This window comes from Cervus elaphus, chromosome 12 (genome assembly GCF_910594005.1).
Source record: "Cervus elaphus chromosome 12, mCerEla1.1, whole genome shotgun sequence".
Classification (NCBI taxonomy): domain Eukaryota; kingdom Metazoa; phylum Chordata; class Mammalia; order Artiodactyla; family Cervidae; genus Cervus; species Cervus elaphus.
The window spans coordinates 55958851-55976019 of NC_057826.1; the positions used below are offsets into that span (position 1 = coordinate 55958851).

Consider the following 17169-nt stretch of genomic DNA (forward strand, 5'->3'; position numbering starts at 1 on the left):
TATGAAGTGTCTCCTTTCCAAAGTCATTGTGCGGAGCGCTTTGGCACATGAAGACATCTAAGCTTAGTTTCTTTCTACCAAGAGACCCACCTTATTCCCAGGGGAAATCGACATGTAAATTACTCATCACCTGCAGCAGCAGATCTCAGCTGACACTGAGGGAGAATTGAGGCAGGGGAGATACATGGGGGCCGGCAGGAAGTGGGAGGCATAGGAACCACCCCCCTGCCGAGGTGGGCTCTCATCCCATGCTGAGCCCCCTCAAGGTTAGGCCCGCTTCCCCCAACTCCCAGCTTCTCTTGCTGGACCACTGAGCTCCATCTTTCACACCTCTGTGCTTTGATCCTACACAGTTCTCCTTTCCTAAATGCCTTTCTCCAACTTGTCCACCTGACAACTCCTCTCCAGCCTTCCTTTTGGGATGGAGTGGGGAGTGGGAAATACTCATGACCAGGCAAGTAGGGAGGACATGGAGGTCAAGGTGCTGTTTTCCATGTCTTCCCACTGCCCCCCGCTCCCCCAACAAGCAGTGACACAGACACTCATCATCAGGGCAGTAGGCTCAGGTGGGTGGCAGGCCTTTCTGGTCCCCTAACTGCAGGCTTTCTGAATCCTTTCAGTCCCATATTTACTCATTCTGCCTGCTCCATTTCAGCGGCTGGGTGGGCCCTGGGGCTGCAAGAATCAGGAGATTCAATCATGTTCCGAGGAACTTTCTGGTGCAGGAGACAGACCCACAGCAAAGAACAGCACAATGCATGTTCTCAGAGACCCGAAGTGACCATTCTGCCTAGAAAGGGGCAGGGCTATAGCCTGGGAAACAGTGGGGGTGAAGTCTGAGGCAAGTCATGAAAGGTTAATCTGGGTATTTCAGATTTGCTAGAAACATGTAGTCAAGTCAGGGAGGTATGAGGTGGGAAGGCATCTATATCAGAGGCTCTTTGTTTGACCATCCTAAAAGTGAGCGCTCCCCAACTGGCAGGCTCTATTATTTGATTATTTGCCACTTCTTGCAGTGTGAGGTTATTCGCCTGCTTGTTTGTAATCAGTCTCTCGCCTGTAACTGTATGCATCCCAAGGCAGGGCCATGTCACTCTGGCGTACTGTGGGGTCTCCAATGTCTAGCCAGCACCTGAATAAATATTTGTGGAATGAATGAATGAATAAATGAACATCAAGATGGGTGGGAAGTCTCCTTTATCCCAGTGACAGGATATTACCAAGATTTTCTTCCTAATGTCTGTCCTTATCCCTCCACCCCTGCTCCCAAATTCTGAGTGGGGTCACCAGACTTCTCTGTCTCCAATCTGGAAGCTATTTGAGGGCACACCGTTTCCTGGCTTTTGCATCCTGGGTCCACTTCTTTGAGGGGATTATGTTAGGGGTAAGGCACATCAAGGGGCTTCCCTGGTGGGTCAGTCAGTAAAGAAACCACCTGCAATGCAGGAGACCTGGGTTTGATTCTTGGGTTGGAAAGATGCCCTGGAGAAGGGAATGGCAACTCACTCAAGTATTCTTGCCTGGAGAATTCCATGGACAGAGGAGCCTGGCTGGCTACAGTCCATGGGGTTGCAGAGTTGGACATGACTGAGCGACTAACACTTTTACTTTTTTTTTTTCACAAGGATCAGAGAAGAAGGTCTCCAAGACTGGACAGGGGTGGGTGATCAGTGTCCCTTGGGAGACCACAGGGAGCTGCAGGGTTCCAGAGGGCATGGTATGAGGCCCCGAGAGAGGTTATGACTCCGGGAAAGCCTTCCCTCACCCAGCCCCTGGGCCTGGGCAGAGTTATGGCCTGTGGATGCTGGTAACTGCGGGTGTCAGCAGCTACCGTGACACCCTGAAGGTTAACAGGCCTGCTCCTAGAAGGCCCACTCCCTGCCTGTACGACCTTCAGGGTGGGGAGCCCCCAATCCTGACTGAGCTAGGGTTTCCATACGCTCCCAGGGATACAGGTTCGAAGTTAGATTAAATGAGGGGAATTCCCTGTGGTCTAGTGGCTAAGACTCTGCACTCCCAGTGTGGGGGACCTGGGTTCAATCCCTGGTCAGGAAACTTGATCCCATATGCTGCAACTAAGAGTTCCCACAACTAAGACCTGCATAGCCAAATAAATAAATAAAATTTTTTAAAAAGTTAGATTAAATGGAAAAAAAAAAAAAAGTTAGATTAAATGAGATGCCAAGAAAATAGAGAACTGGGAGGTTCCTTGCATACCTCCCTCATGAGGCCGTCTACTCTCATGATCTGGCCTGAGAGACAGGGGTGTCTGGAGATCCCCCTTCTAGGGAACCAGTTTGCCCTCCTCCAGGGGCCTCCTGGAGAGCATCTTCACCATGAGAGAGGATTGCTAAGGACAGGACTTTCTGGTGTCCAGGCGGTCTTGTGAGGAAGACATCTTTATGCAGGGTGAGTTCATTGGAGACTAGGGAAAGCTGAAATCAATCCCTGGTGAAGGAAAAGGGATCGGGGGTGGTGGGGGTGCCTCAGCAGTGTGAGTTGAGGGTGGGGTCAGAGAGGAGAGTCCCAGGAGAGGGTACAAAAGAAATAACTGTATCTCTAAGTCATCTTCAATAGCCTGACTCTGGAGGATGATGGGAAATTCATCTCTGGGCAGAAGCCCTGATCCTTCTTGCACCTTGAGAGCATATTCAGCCTCTTGCCAATGGCTGCAGGCCCTGCAGGGGAGACCAAGCTCAACCAGCAACATGCCCACCTGTTGTGTAATGGTGATTCACCTTGTCATTTCACTGTGGGTCAACAACTCAGCTACCTCAGTTTTGCGAAGTAGCAAGTGATACTAACAAAACCTCCCATAAGGGTGCTGTGAGCTCAGCCATCAAGACATAATAGACACCTCTGCGTAAACAGGCAGGGCAGAGGTAAGCCTCCCTGGAAAGGGTTAGCCAGTGTCTCAGGCAGGGGTTCTTTATGTATTTATTTTTTGGCTACGTCAGTCGGCATGCAGGATCCTAGTTTCCTGATCAGGAATCAAATCCACACCCCCTGCAGTGGAAGCACAGTCTTAATACTGGACCACCAGGGAATTCACTAGGGGTTCTCAAAGGGAACAGAAGACTCAACAAACAGCCTTCACACAGTTTACCAGTTTATTTGTCCTAAATAAATAAAGTCGGAGAATATCCATACTCCCACGATGTCTTTCCCAAAAGAGCAGCTTAAGATATAGATGCATATTTTTGCAGCGCGTGTTCTCAAGTTAGGTTCAGGAGAGTGTTTGTCCTGGCTTGTGCAGGACTGGATCTGGCTATGAAGACTCTCCCCAGGTTCCCTTCTCTGCTTCGGACCTGAGTCCCCTGCTAGGACCCCTACGTCCTGTTCCTCCTCTTGGAGCACCTGCCGCCTCTCCTCTCTGTAGCTCACAGGGAGCAGCACCCACAGCTGTGTGGCCCTGTGGCCGGCCGCTCGCAGAGAGCTCTGTCCTGTATCACCAGCTACCACTGCAGGCCCCTTGCCAACCCCTCACCCTGGAAGTAGCTCACCCAGGGCAAAGGGAGAAACTGAGGCACAGCTGGCAAATGGATGGAAAGCTGGCCGGAGACTGAGAGCCCCCGACAAAGGAGGAAAGGGACACTGACCACCCTCCCCCTGGGATCCCCCAGGGCCTGGCTCCCTAGCGAGCAAGAGGAGGAGAGACCACCCTTTGTCTTCTCTTCGCAGATCAAAGGTTCGGGTCCACGTTCTCCTGGTCTGAGGTTCCCTCCTCATCATCTGGGGACTCCTATATCAGAGCCAGAGAAACCCACTCATGGGCTCGTACCATCCCCTAGAGTCACAGCTGGAGGGCCAGCATCTCCTTCCTCCTGCCCTCGCCTCCAATGGAGCCAGAGGAGGCTCTGCCACCCCCACCCCAGCGCTCTCTGGCCTTCCCTTCCTCCTAGCTCCCAGGCTACCCACGGCCACATTCCGCCCACCATTGGGTGACTCCCTCTTACCAGGCTGAGGGCCCCATTCTGCCGCAGGGTAGCATAGAAGCTCAGCACGCGCGGGTCACAGCGAACCACCATGGGGTCAAAGTCCAACACGCGGAGGCCCTGCAGGCTGCGGGCCCGGGAAAGGGCCACGTAGGCCTGGCCGCTGGCAAACACACGGCCCAGAGACATCTCCACACAATCCAGGGACATGCCCTGGGGAGGGAGAGACAGGGCTGGAGCCACCTCAGCCTGTATTTCCCTTGTGCCCAAGAAGCTGACCCTACCTCCACCAGCCCAGCTATAGCCCCTGATCTCCTTGCCCCGTTCATAGAGTCTGAGCCAGAGAGACAGGACGATGGGTGTCTGAGTAAGGGGGTGTCCAGGAAATATGGATCCAAGATAAGAGCAGAGGGATAAGGGTGAAATGAAAGAGCTTAGGTCTGGGTCAGACAGGCATGGAAATGAGTTTTGCTCTGCCTGGCACTATATGTATGACCTTGGATGAGTTACTTAATTTCTCTGACTTTGGTTTCCTCTTCTGTAAAACAGAAGTGATTATTACAACTATACCTCACAGAGTGGTCATAACACATTAAAATTAACATATCCAATAGTGGCTCAGAAAATGGCAGAAGAGAAAAGAAGGGAAATATATGTGTCCAGGAAAGAGATGAGGCAGGATGGGAAATGTACTAAAGAAAGGTTTATTCTACAGCTGGTCTGGAACTTTCCATCACTCCCAAGGCCTTTAAGACCCCCACCCTTCAACGTGCCAGGCCTATCCTGCCCCCTCCACCCTGCCCTGCTGCCAACCCCTGCACTCACCTGGCTCTTGTGAATGGAAATGGCCCAGGCCAGCTGCAGGGGCAGCTGCTGCCGGCTGAGGAGATGGCCCCCTGTAGTCTGTACCGTCCAGCGGTCAGCACGGATGACCTCGGTGACTCCACACAGGAACCGGACCTGGGGCAGCCCTGGGGGAGGTGTGGGGAAGGCTCACCTTTCATTCCCGCATCAGGACTCCAAGGTGAGGCCTGTCCTCACCTTCCCACACTAGCCTTTTCCTCCATATGCTACCCCTGGGGCCCTGCTGCGAACCCGAGCAGTAGGACTGCTTCCCCGCCACTTACCTCTCCCCTCGGCCTCGAACCCGACTACCACCCCTCGGGCACCATTCACCAGGCCCCGAGACACTGCCAAGTTCTTCACCAGCATCACCTGCGAGGGAAGGAAAACTGGATGCATAGAGAGCCGCGCATCCCTACGCCTGGTCTCAGCTCCAGGCGTTGCTGCGGTGGTTCTCTGAGGCTGGGGGCTGTCACAGAGGGGCGCTGAGTCGAGGGATCCCTGGAACAAGCTGCTTTATTTCCCTAGGTTTCCCCTTGTGTCAAAGGAGAATGACGTTTGCTCAGTTTGCCTTAGAAGGAGGGGATAAGGAATAATAAGGTGACAGGGCTTTGACAATGACCATGTCTATGACAGGTTATGTTTATGAACCTCAGTCTTGAGTGATTGCCTTCTTCCAACCACTGTGTCTGCAGTTCCCTGTGAGGGCCCTTTGAAACCTAAGGAAAGGCCCCTATTTGGCTACCCTCACTCTCATGGAAGGAAGGAGAGACTCACAATATAGGGTGCACTACAGAAGGCAATTGTGTGCGGTAGGTATTTTACTCCGAATTTGTTCATATTTTTGGCTGCGCTGGGTCTTTGTTGCAGTGCATGGTATGGAGCGCCAGCTCTAGAGCAGGTGGGCTCAGTAGTTGTGGCTGCGTGCTCTCTAGTTGGAGTGCTCAGGCTCAGTTGCCCCATTGCATGTGCAATCTTAGTTTCCCGACCAGAGATTGAACCCACATCCCCTGCACTGAAAGGCAAATTCTTAATTATTGGACCACCGAGAAAGTCCCCTCCTCTGAATTTAGAGATGAGGAAACCCAGCTTCAGCAAAGGAGAGTGGTCTGTCTAAAGCAACACTGCTTGGAGCTCCAAGTGGAAGAAGAGGAAAGCAGTGGACAATAGAAGACAGAAAGGCAGGAATGAGTTTGTTGTGGTCACAGGTGGGTCTTCTGGCCATGGAGCAGCCTGTACAGAAGGGCAGTGATCCGGGAGGCCCAGCTCTCAGGGTCTATGTCCCGCTTCCCACTCACCTGGGCACCCAGCTTTAGCTGAAGGAGCTGGCTAACAGGACACTGGGCATCCAGGGTCCGGGCTTGCTCAGGGTCACTGTCCATGGCCTCAAAGCTGTGTACTTCACCTGGGGAAAGAGTCGGGAAGATAGACTACAAGTCACTCACTTGTGATTCAATTTCCAAAAAACCACATATTAGCCTAGGGCATGGGGGAGGCAGTGAGGACAGCTCAGGCCTAGCTGGGGCTCTGAAATCAGAGGCCTGTTCAAGTCTCATTTTTAGTGTTTACTGGCTGAGTGACTTTGACCCAGAAAAGGTCACATCTCTCAAAGTCACAATTACATTTGCAGATGTAGGGGACTTTATGGCTGTAAGGCTAGGGACCAAGATATTCAAATGACACCAGGAGTCCAGGCTGCCTGGAGTGGGGGGTAAGGTGGAGATGTCTGCCTGATGGCCTTTTCTAGCTGGTCTGGCCTAGCTCCAGCTCCCTGCTCACCTGGCAGTTCCTGCAGCTGCCTCTCATTGGTAAGGGCCACATCATCCTGGTGGGTGCAGAGCCTTGTGGCCACAATCCCATCTCGCCCCACCTTGTGGGCAGCTGTAGCCCGGAGCTGGCGGGTGACTTCATCTGAGCACCTGTGGAGGCCAGGTTATCAGAGCAGAGCCGAGCTGAACACCAGGGAAAGTGGGGCACGTGGCCCACATGTGGCCCACGTGTCAGGCCATGGACCAGGCCTGGGGACTGGATGCAGTAGCAGAGCAAGATTTGCTGGTTCCCAGGCTGGCCAACTTGTTTCTTCCTCACTTGGACCCCAGACATGGAGCAACGGTGCCTGACTGTGATCAGGGGCGGGCACCCTTCCCTGTGTCTGTCCTCAGATTGGAGCTACTGCCCTCCTGAGGAAGCTGGATCTGATGAATGAGCATGGGCCAGAGATTTAGAGACGCAGATGAGGCTCTGAGGTTGAGGCTGATACCCTATAATACTGGCACCCTATCATCAGATCACCCTCCAGGCTACAATTTTCTAGTCCTTTGCCTGCTGCCTTACAGGGAAAAAAAAAAAAATCTAGCCTGTGTTTCTATTTTCCCCATTTCAAGTCTTCCTCCTGGGGAAGACTGGGTGCTGCAGCAACTCAAGTGGGAGGAGGGGGCAGAAGTTGCGACCATCTCTGACTGCTCTGCCACTCAGCCTTCTTCCTGTCCCCTACACCGCTGGTGTGTGCCGCGCATTTCCTACCCGCCTCCTGGAAAGCCTCTCCCCACCACCACCACCCCTCCCCAGTTTGACTTGGGTCTCAAGGCCCAGCTCTGGCTCATTTCTTCTGCCCTCTTGGCCTCCCTTTCACTCCCGTGTTAGAGCAGCTGTAGCATCTCAACCTTTCATCCTTGCTGGGGTGGGATCACGTCTGCAACCTCTCCTTCCGCACCAGTTGACCCCATGGACTCTAAGAGTAGAAGGAACTTGGGTTTCGGCGTCAGACCCGAGTGCAAATTCCAGCTCGGTCACTTATTAGCCATGACTCTGGGCAAGTCACTTCACCTCTTTGAACCCTAGTTTCTGCATCTATAAAATGGGAGTGTCTCTATCTGCCCATAATTCCCTGAAATGTACTCTGTGCCAGGCCCTGTGCTGGCTGATGCTCACAGAGTGACCGTCTCGTATGGGGTCATGAAGCACTTCTCTCCCTTCTCTGGGTTCCTGTGCTCCTCTCTGATCCATGCTTGGATCCTCATCCAGTGGCCCCTTCTCTCTTCACCAGGCCCCACCTGCCCAGCCGCACAGCTTGCAGCAGAGAGATGAAGGTCTTGTCGGTTTGCCTCCACACCTCAGTCAGTTCCAGGGTCACTGGGACACACCTCCTCCAGCTCTTGGCCTGGTGGGGGCAAGGTGGGGGAGTCAGGGAGCAGAGAAGACCCCCAGGGGGTTAGGGCCAGAGGGCAAGCAGTACCTGGAAGCAGAACTGCGGGAGCTGGGATCCCTTGGTTACAGGTGGCAGCTGCAGGAAGTCCCCACAGATAATGAGCTGGATCCCTCCGAATGGCTTATTCTGCTGCCGGACAGCTCTGCAGAGGAGCGCGGGGTGCTCTAGGGTCTGGGGTGGTTGGGTTCCATCCGGAAGACCACCAGAACCCGGTCCTCATTGCACATACTGACCTGGCCACGGCCTCCAGCTTGTCAAACAGGTCCGCTTCCACCATGGAGATCTCATCAATGACTAGCCGCTGGCAGTTCAGCCAACCCTGCCGCACACCGGGCCGCTGGGCCAGGGCCACACACTGGGCCAGGGGAGCCTGGCCTGAGCCAATGCCTGTGAGGGACACTATTCAGCCTGGGCTGAGATCCCAGCACTGTCTCAACCCACCAGCCTGGCTTGCTCCCAGTTTAAACCCCAGGGGCTCTCACTTACCTGCAAAGGCATGGAGGGTAGTACCCCCGATGTGGCAGGCTGCCACCCCAGTGCTGGCAGTGGCCACAGTGCCCGTGGGAGGCAGTGAGCCCAGGATACGTTTCAGCAGATAAGACTTCCCTGTCCCTGGGCAGAGGGCAAAGTCAGGGCCGCTTCTCCTCCATCCCAGCGCCCCTCTGTTCTCCCCATACCCACTCTGCTCCACCACTACCTGCACTCCCAGTGAAGAAAATGCTCTGGCCTTTCAGGACAGCCCTCAGGACAGCAGCCTGTTCCTTGGAAAGCTCTGGTTTGGTGGGGGGCAATCTCAGCCTCTTCACAGGCAGGGGCCACCTTGTGACTTCCTGAGGTGGGGGAGGGCTGTTTCAGGACCTCCCCACATCTCCTCAGCATCACCCCTTCCCTTCTTGGTCTGGTAGCCCTTTGTGTCTCTGCTGGCTTCTCTCCTTGGAGCCCTTGGGAAGGCTTGGCTCACCTGGAGATCTTGCCAGTAACCACAGGGGTCCAGGTCTCTCCCAGAGGAAGGGATCAAAGCTGGATCTCTACTGACTCTGGGTTCACCCCTAGCGTCCCCTGTCTGCAGGTCTAGATTCTCCTCAGTGTCCTCTCCTGGGTTTCCTAACTCTCCTGGTCCTCTCATCCATCCTTCCTTCTCACAACTCTTCCTGTCACAATCTGTCTCTCTGACCTAAAATCTCCCCAGCTAAACCCTGCTTAGCTGGGGCCCCTTTTTTCCCCATTTCCATCTTCTCTCCAGATTAGTCTCAAACCCCTGTGGTTTGTGATCCTTCAGTTCCAGTTTGCGAACACTGTCACATCCACCAGACTTTGTCCCCCAACACCTCTCCCCCATCTGATTGGACCTGTGGGCTGCCCCTAACACAGCTGATCACTTTATTCTCTCCAAAACCTCCTCTCCTCCTCTAGGAGGACTTCATTCCTACATTTCTTCTGAAGCACCTTCTCTGCTTTCTCTTTTAACGTGACCTAAGCCCACTTTCCTATTCTCATTGCTCAGTCTCAAGGATTGCACTATGAGAAACGCACGCACAATTCCCATATTTCCGTTAGTCTCAGAAGCCTGATGAACATCGCCTCTGAAGTAATTAGAAGCCATCTCAAATACCACCACCATCTTCCCCCTAAACTTGGGCTTACTCGGTCTCTTCCATCTCCCGTTCCCCAAGGCGACCCCCGTTTTCCTGTCCTCACTGTGCTGGGCTTGGCTCCCGCCCGAGGTTCCGTGGGCCGCTTCACCGGCGTGGTATCTGTGACCCGGGTGGCCGCCACGCGCCGCAACTCCTCGGGCTGCACGGGGCTGATGCCGACGAAGTCGCGGGGCCGCGGGCCAAGCAGCTGCGTGCGGGCGGAGGCCGGCCCGGGACCCGGGGCCGCCGCCAGCTTGAGGCGCAGCGTACGCAGGAAGCGGCGCAGGCGGTCTGGAGGGCAATCCGAGAGCAGCAGCTGGACCGCGCTGGCCCGGGGAGTGCTGTCGGCGGGGAACCGCAGAGTGCTGCGCCCGGCGGCAGCGAAGCGGGTGAAGAGGCGCGCGGCGCGCACGGGGAAGCAGCGCGGCCGCCCAGCGGGCCCGGGCGCCTGCAGCCTCAGCATCAACTCGCGGCGCTCGTTACGACCCAGGCTCAGCTCCGCGGTGCGTAGGGACTGGCGCCTTCGCGCCTGCCCACCGGGGCTCAGCTCCTCCACAGCCACACGGCACCGCAGTTCTCCATCCTCGCATTCTGCAGCCGCTGCCTGGGTGCCCAAAAGCATCGCCACCGTCTCTGCAGGTCTGGAAAAGACCGGAGCACAGGCGTCACAGGGACTCAGGGGACATCATAGGTGGTACAGGAGTCTGGACAGGGAGCCCAGGCAAAGCCACAAAGGGTCCCAGGGCTGTCACTGGTAACATAAAGAGATCACGGAGACTGTAAAAGCACCCTGGGGCAAACCGGAAAGTCTCCTAGACATTTTTCTCCCACACAATAATTTCCAGAGCTGCGGATGGGCACCGTCAAGCGCACCCAGGATTGGGAATCTCTGCTGTCCGACAAGAGCCACAGAAGGGAGCCCCTGAACAGAAAAGAAGCTTGCGTCTAAGAGACCCCGGGGGGGCACGGGAATCTTGAGTCCTCTCCGCAAGGAAGCAGGAGACTCACTTGTGGAGGTAAGCAGGATTGACATGTTATCAGCGCCTTCCCTCTCAAAGCTACTTTCACTGGTTTATATGTAGCCAAGCTAGTGTCACTATTTCCCATGTACAGAAGTGGAAAACAGGCTGAAAGAGACCACAACGGCTGGTGGGAGTCAGAGATCGTGTGATTCGGAAGCTCTCGTGCTTCCCATCTCTAAGGTGGGGTGGAAGTAGAAAATATTTGGCTACGGAAATAGCGGAGGGACCCTGGCTTCCGGGAACCAGTCCATGCGCCATCTGATTCATTCGTATGCACCCTCCCGGCAGGGACCCCTTGAAGAAGAACGTTCTGCCTCCCACGTCTGGGATCAGGTGGACACTCACTTGTGCCAGCACTCGGACGAACCAGTTGAGAAATGTCGGCCTGCAGGCAAAAGAAGCACACTGGAAACTTTCAAATTCTGGGAGTAGAGAATTATCCTATCACCTGCAGGAGCTTTAAATTTTCTAGCCAATCAGAGAAAGCGGGCGTGACAAGGGGCGTGTCTTTCTGTGCGTTTCAACCCTCAGAGCTTGGGCTGTACCAATAGCACGCCAGGGGAAGGAGGCTTATTGTGGTGGCGGAGCATACCAAGCCGCGCGGACGAGTGGATGTGGTGGGAGGGGACGGAGACTGCAGCTGGGCAGCGCGTGGATTAGTGTCACCAATCGCGTCTCTGAAGATTTATATTCAAGACCTTGCCTCCAACGCAGACTCCCTCCTCTCTAGCCCTCACACAGCGGCTGAACTTGGCTTTGGGGAAGAGCTGCCTCGGATCCCTCCCATCTCTGTTTACACTCACGGGACCTTTGTCCATTTCTGGGCAGACTGCCCGCCCCCCGCCCCCCCCCAGCCCTCGCCCCCTGACTGAGACCTGCTGCTCCTGCTGCCCCCACCCCCAGCTCCTTCCACGCCTATCGGTCTTTGTGTCATTTTACTCATGTCTTTCCCATCCGTCTGAGACACATCAGTGAAGAACTGAGACCTGTGACCAAGTGCTCAGAGGGTACAAGGGAAATGAGCGAGCCTCTGTCTTCAGGGAATGCGTATCCCTCTCCTTGTACTGAATGCATAGGAAATTTGTTTCTCATTTTCTTTTCCCTCATTAAATCTTGGAATGACAGAGCTAGAAGGCATCTTACAGGTGAGTCAGCTCGCTCATTTATTGAATTGCCCACATTTTTCAAATGAGGAAACCAAAGCTCCAAGAAGTTTTACCAGATGTCACATAGCTTATAGATAGCAAAAGAAAGCCCGGAAGCCAAATCTAAGCCTGTTAGTTTATCTACTACACCACGTTGCTCCCAGAGAGAGAGAGAGAGAGAGACAAAGAGAGAGAGAGAGAGACAAAGAGACAGAGGCTGGTCTAACCTGGTGAAGGGAGTCCAGGCCTGGACTGGAATCTTAGCTCCTGAAAGGCACTGTGTTACACCAGATCTGCAGGTTTGATGTTACTCTAAGCAAGTTTCCTTAATGTCTCAAGCCTTTGTTTCCTTATATTTAAAAATGAAGGAAGATGAAGATGTGATGATTGCATAACTATGACTTTACTAAAAACCATCAAATTATTTGCTTTAAATTGTATGGTATGTGAATTGTATCTCAATAAAACTGTTAGAAAAAATAAAATGAAAAATATTTTTCCTCTTAAATGTTGTTTTGACATATGACTACTAGTGGCACAGAATAAGTTTTAATATCACTGTTGTAAACAGAATAATGATACCCCCCCAAATATGTCTACATCCTAATCCACAGATTCCTTTTGTATGTTACTTTACATAGCAAAAGGGACTTTGCAGATGTGATAAATTAAGGATCTTGACATGGGGAGACTACCCTGGGTTGTCTGGGTAGGCTCAATTAGAATTCTTATAAGGGAGGCTAGAGAATCAGATGGAGAAGGAAATGGCACCCCACTCCAGTACTCTTGCCTGGAAAATCCCATGGACAGAGGAGCCTGGTAGGCTGCAGTTCATGGGGTTGCTAAGAGTCGGACACGGCTGAAGTCACTTAGCAGCAGCAGCAGAGAGTCAGAGGAGATATGATGAATAAGTGGACATGTGTGTGTTTGTGAAAGAAAGAGAGAAAGGCTGATTTGAAGATGTTAATGCTAGCCTAGAAAATGGAAGAAAGGGACATGAACTAAGCCATACAGGATACAGGTTTCTTGAAGCTGGAAAAGGCTAGAGGAAGTGGGTTCCCCTCTAGATTCGCCAGAAGGAACACAGCTCTTGATTTTAGTCCAATGAGACGCATTTTAGGCCTCCAGAACTGCAAGATAATAAGTTTGTCTTGTTTTAAGCCACCAAATTTGCGGTAATTTGTTACAGTGGCTATAACAATAAGAAACAAATACAATCATGAGCTAGGAAATGAAAGCTGGGATTATGAAAGTATGTGTCTATTTCCAAAGCCTATGTTCTCTCTTCCCACTACCCTGTGCTCAAGAGTAGCCCCAGCACACTCACACAGCCTGCTCCCTTCTCCCTTCTCTCTGTGTAGTACCCCAGACTGGTTCTAGAGAAAGCATGGAGACTTCCATATGAATTTTCCCCCAGTATTTTTTTCTTTTGGACTCACCATGCAGCTTGCGGGATTTTAGTTCACCAACCAGGGATCTAAACCAGCCCCTTGCAGTGAAAGCCCCAAGTTATAACCACTGGACTGCAAGGGAATTCCCTCAATTCTTTTTTTTAATTGTAAAATATATGTAACATAAAATTCACCATACTGTTTTTCAGTATACAATTCATTACCATTAACTGCATTCAAATATTGTATAACCATCAACACTATTTCCAGAAAAGTTTCATTATTCTGAAACAGAAACTTTGTATCCATAGACCAGACATCCTGGAATGTGAAGTCAAGTGGGCCTTAGGAAGCATCACTAGGAACAAAGCTAGTGGAGGTGATGGAATTCCAGTTGAGCTATTTCAAATCCTGAAAGATGATGCTGTGAAAGTGCTGCACGCAATATGCCAGCAAATTTGGAAGACTCAGCAGTGGCCACAGGACTGGAAAAGGTCAGTTTTCATTCCAATCCCAAAGAAAGGCAATGCCAAAGAATGCTCAAACTACCACACAATTGCACTCATCTCACACGCTAGTAAAGTGATGCTTAAAATTCTTCAAGCCAGGCTTTAGCAATACATGAACCGTGAACTTCCAGATGTTCAAGCTGGTTTAAGAAAAGGCAGAGGAAACTGAGATCAAATTGCCAACACCTGTTGGATCATTGAAAAAGCAAGAGAGTTCTAGAAAAACATCTATTTCTGCTTTATTGACTATGCCAAAGCCTTTGACTGTATGGATCACAATAAAATGTGGAAAATTCTGAAAGAGATGGGAATACCAGACCACCTGACCAGCCTCTTGAGAAACCTGTATGCAGGTCAGGAAGCAACAGTTAGAACTGGACATGGACCAACAGACTGGTTCCAAATAGGAAAAGGAATACGTCAAGGCTGTATATTGTCACCCTGCTTATTTACCTTATATGCAGAGCACATCATGAGAAACGCTGGGCTGGAGGAAGCATAAGTTGGAATCAAGATTGGCAGGAGAAATATCAATAACCTCAGATATGCAGATGACACCACCCTTATGGCAGAAATTGAAGAAGAACTAAAGAGCCTCTTGATGAAAGTGAAAGAGGAGAGTGAAAAAGTTGGCTTAAAGCTCAACATTCAGAAAACTAAGATCATGGCATCTGGTCCTATCACTTCATGGCAAATAGATGGGGAGACAGTGGAAACAGTGGCTGACTTTATTTTTCTGGGCTCCAAAATCACTGTAGATGGTGATTGCAGCCATGAAATTAAAAGACGCTTACTCCTTGGAAGGAAAGTTATGACCAACCTAGATAGCATATTAAAATGCAGAGACATTACTCTGTCAACAAAGGTCCATCTAGTCAAGGCTATAGGTTTTTCCAGTAGTCATGCATGGATGTGAGAGTTGGACTATGAAGAAAGCTGAGCGCTGAAGAATTGATGCTTTTGAACTGTGGTGTTGGAGAAGACTCTTGAGAGTCCCTTGGACTGCAAGGAGATCCAACCAGTCCAACCTAAAGGAGATCAGTCCTGTGTGTTCATTGGAAGGACTGATGTTGAAGCTGAAACTCCAATACTTTGGCCACCTGATGCAAAGAGCTGACTCATTGGAAGAGACCCTGATGCTGGGAAAGATTGAGGGCAGGAGGAGAAGGGGACGACAGAAGATGAGATGGTTAGATGGCATCATTGACTTGATGGACATGAGTTTGGGTGGACTCCGGGAGTTGGTGATGGATAGGGAGGCCTGGTGTGCTGCGGTTCACGGGGTCGCAAAGAGTCGGACACGACTGAGTGACTGAACTGAACTGAGACAATAACTCCCATTCCTCTGTTCTCAGCCCCTGGTACCCCAAATATGTTATTCTGAAAATACATTACAACATGTACAGAAAGATTGAAAGACTTTTACAGTGAACACCATATACCTACCATCAAGATTCTACAATTAATATTTGCTGTATTTGTTTTGTGTATTAGTCGCTCAGTCGTGCCTGACTCTTTGAGGACTATAGCCTGCCAGGCTCCTCTGTCCATGGAATTCTCCAGGTAAGAATACTGGAATGGGCTGCCATTCCCTTTTCCAGGTGATCTTTGCAATCCAGGGATAGAACCAAGGTCTCTGCAGATTCCTTACTGGCTGAGCCATCAGGGAAGTATTTAACACATCTATCCATCCCTGCATTCATCAATCCATCTTTTGTGATGCAGTTCAAAGTTGCAGACAACAGTATATTTCACATCTAAACACTTCAATATGCATAGAATTAGCTAGAGTTTATGCTTACCTTTTTAATGTAAACTTTACATATAGTGAAATGCACAGAATATACAATATGTATTCTTGTGTGTACTGGCTTCTTTCACTCACCATGATTTTGAGATTCATCCATGTTGCTGAGTGTATCAGTAGTTGGATCCTTTTTAATGCTGAGTTGTGTTGCCTTGTATGGATATATTACAGTTTACCCATTTTCTTGTTGATGAATATCTGGATTTTGTGGTATTTATGCTTTATTTTCTCTTGGAAAAATACCTAGGTGAAAAATTGCTGAGTCTTGGAGTTTACATTTAGTCTTATATGAAACTGCAAGAGCTTTTCCCAAAGTGGTTGTCTGCCCACCAGGTTAACAGTGAGTCCTTGGGCAGAGGAAAGCTGGACAACGCTTAGCGGTGGATTAACGGTCCTCAGGCTCCGCCCTCTTCCCCGCCCCAGCGCCACGGGTCTTCAGCTGGATCTTGATTGGCTGATGAAAAAGGGGGGCGGAGGCAGAGGAATTGCTCACATCTGTGACCGGACTTCCTCCTTATCGGCTTTGTGCAGCTTTTGCATCCGCAGGTCTTCTGCTCACTGCTGCCACCGCGGGGTCAGTTCCAAGTGAAGCGCAACACAGCTCGCTGGTCTCCCCGCCTAACCCAAAGCCTGGTTTTAACATAAGCTGTCTGGAGGAATGGATTTTCTTTATCATGACATTTCCTCCTCCAGAACTCTCTCTGTTCATCTTATCTGCTTTCTCCCACTTGGCGGTCTCAGTCCAGTCTCCGACTCACTAATAATGACGACCTCAGCCCAGAACGGGGTGGTTTACTAATTGCACTGTTAGGCGTTTTCTCTTTTGATACATAAAAGAGCCAGCCCTTCCCCTTTCTGATCCTTTCTCCTCGTGCTCTCTCCACCTTTACAATCCTAGGCTTACAACAGTCTTGCAGAGGAGCTTGAAAGGGTGTTTCGTGGTCTTCCAGCTTACGGAGCACGACTTCACCTCGCTCAGCTTCTTCTTTGGGGCAGCTGACACTGATTTTATTGAACCTCCGGTACAGGTGATTCTGATTCTCCCTCATTGAAATACTCTCAACTTCCACAACACGCATTTCCTCATTTTTCCTACGTACTGGCGGCTTCATGTCATTCTCCTATGCTGATCCCTTTTCCTCAGCCAGCCCTCTCAGTGTGGGAGGACTTTTTTTTCCTCGCATTTTATACAATCCCACTGATTATTAGCTACAGGTTGATTCTCAGTATTATGACCCCCTCCTGCCCTTCTCCTCTGATCTCCAGATCATATTCATTTATCCTCCTGATGCTATCTCCACACAGATGCCTAAATGGCATGTTAAACTCACTCTCTCCAAAACAGATTTTATTTTATTTTGTTTAATTATTTATTTATTTTTATTAGTTGGAGGCTAATTACTTCACAACATTTCAGTGGGTTTTGTCATACATTGACATGAATCAGCCATGGAGTTATATGTATTCCTCATCCCGATCCCCCCTCCCACCTCCCTCTCCACCCGATTCCTCTGGGTCTTCCCAGTGCACCAGGCCCGAGCACTTGTCTCATGCATCCCACCTGGGCTGGTGATCTGTTTCACTATAGATAATATACATGCTGTTCTTTTGAAACATCCCCCCTCACCTTCTCCCACAGAGTTCAAAAGTCTGTTCTGTACTTCTGTGTCTCTTT

General features: G+C 51.0%; 1 protein-coding gene across 3 annotated transcripts; it reads right to left on the bottom strand.

Moving 5' to 3' along the window:
• Positions 1-3189: 3189 nt before the first annotated feature.
• On the bottom strand, positions 3190-15691 carry PIF1 (PIF1 5'-to-3' DNA helicase). Of its 3 annotated transcripts, none has more exons than XM_043920890.1 (13): positions 15573-15691; positions 9631-10261; positions 8684-8816; positions 8473-8598; positions 8220-8373; positions 8014-8128; positions 7832-7938; positions 6558-6697; positions 6077-6183; positions 5063-5150; positions 4761-4906; positions 3957-4148; positions 3190-3742 (listed from the first exon to the last, which is right to left on the bottom strand). In XM_043920890.1, the coding sequence occupies exons 2-13, from the start codon at positions 10240-10242 to the stop codon at positions 3683-3685; spliced, it is 1980 nt and encodes a 659-aa protein (XP_043776825.1). In that variant the 5' UTR covers positions 10243-10261; positions 15573-15691; the 3' UTR covers positions 3190-3682. The 3 variants fall into 3 exon arrangements, with proteins under 3 accessions (XP_043776825.1, XP_043776824.1, XP_043776826.1); XM_043920889.1 differs by lacking the exon at positions 15573-15691 and adding an exon at positions 10988-11106; XM_043920891.1 differs by lacking the exon at positions 15573-15691 and having other exon boundaries at positions 9685-10242.
• Between the last annotated feature and the right edge of the window lie 1478 nt (positions 15692-17169).

Coding starts and splice junctions, on each gene's coding strand:
- PIF1 (XM_043920890.1), bottom strand. CDS start 10,242: ATGCTTTTGGGCACCCAGGCAGCGGCTGCAGAATGCGAGGATGGAGAA. Junction 6,698..7,831: donor CAAGCTGTGCGGCTGGGCAG/GTGGGGCCTGGT, acceptor TGGCCTCCACAG/GTGCTCAGATGAAGTCACCC. Junction 4,149..4,760: donor TTTCCATTCACAAGAGCCAG/GTGAGTGCAGGG, acceptor CTCCCTCCCCAG/GGCATGTCCCTGGATTGTGT.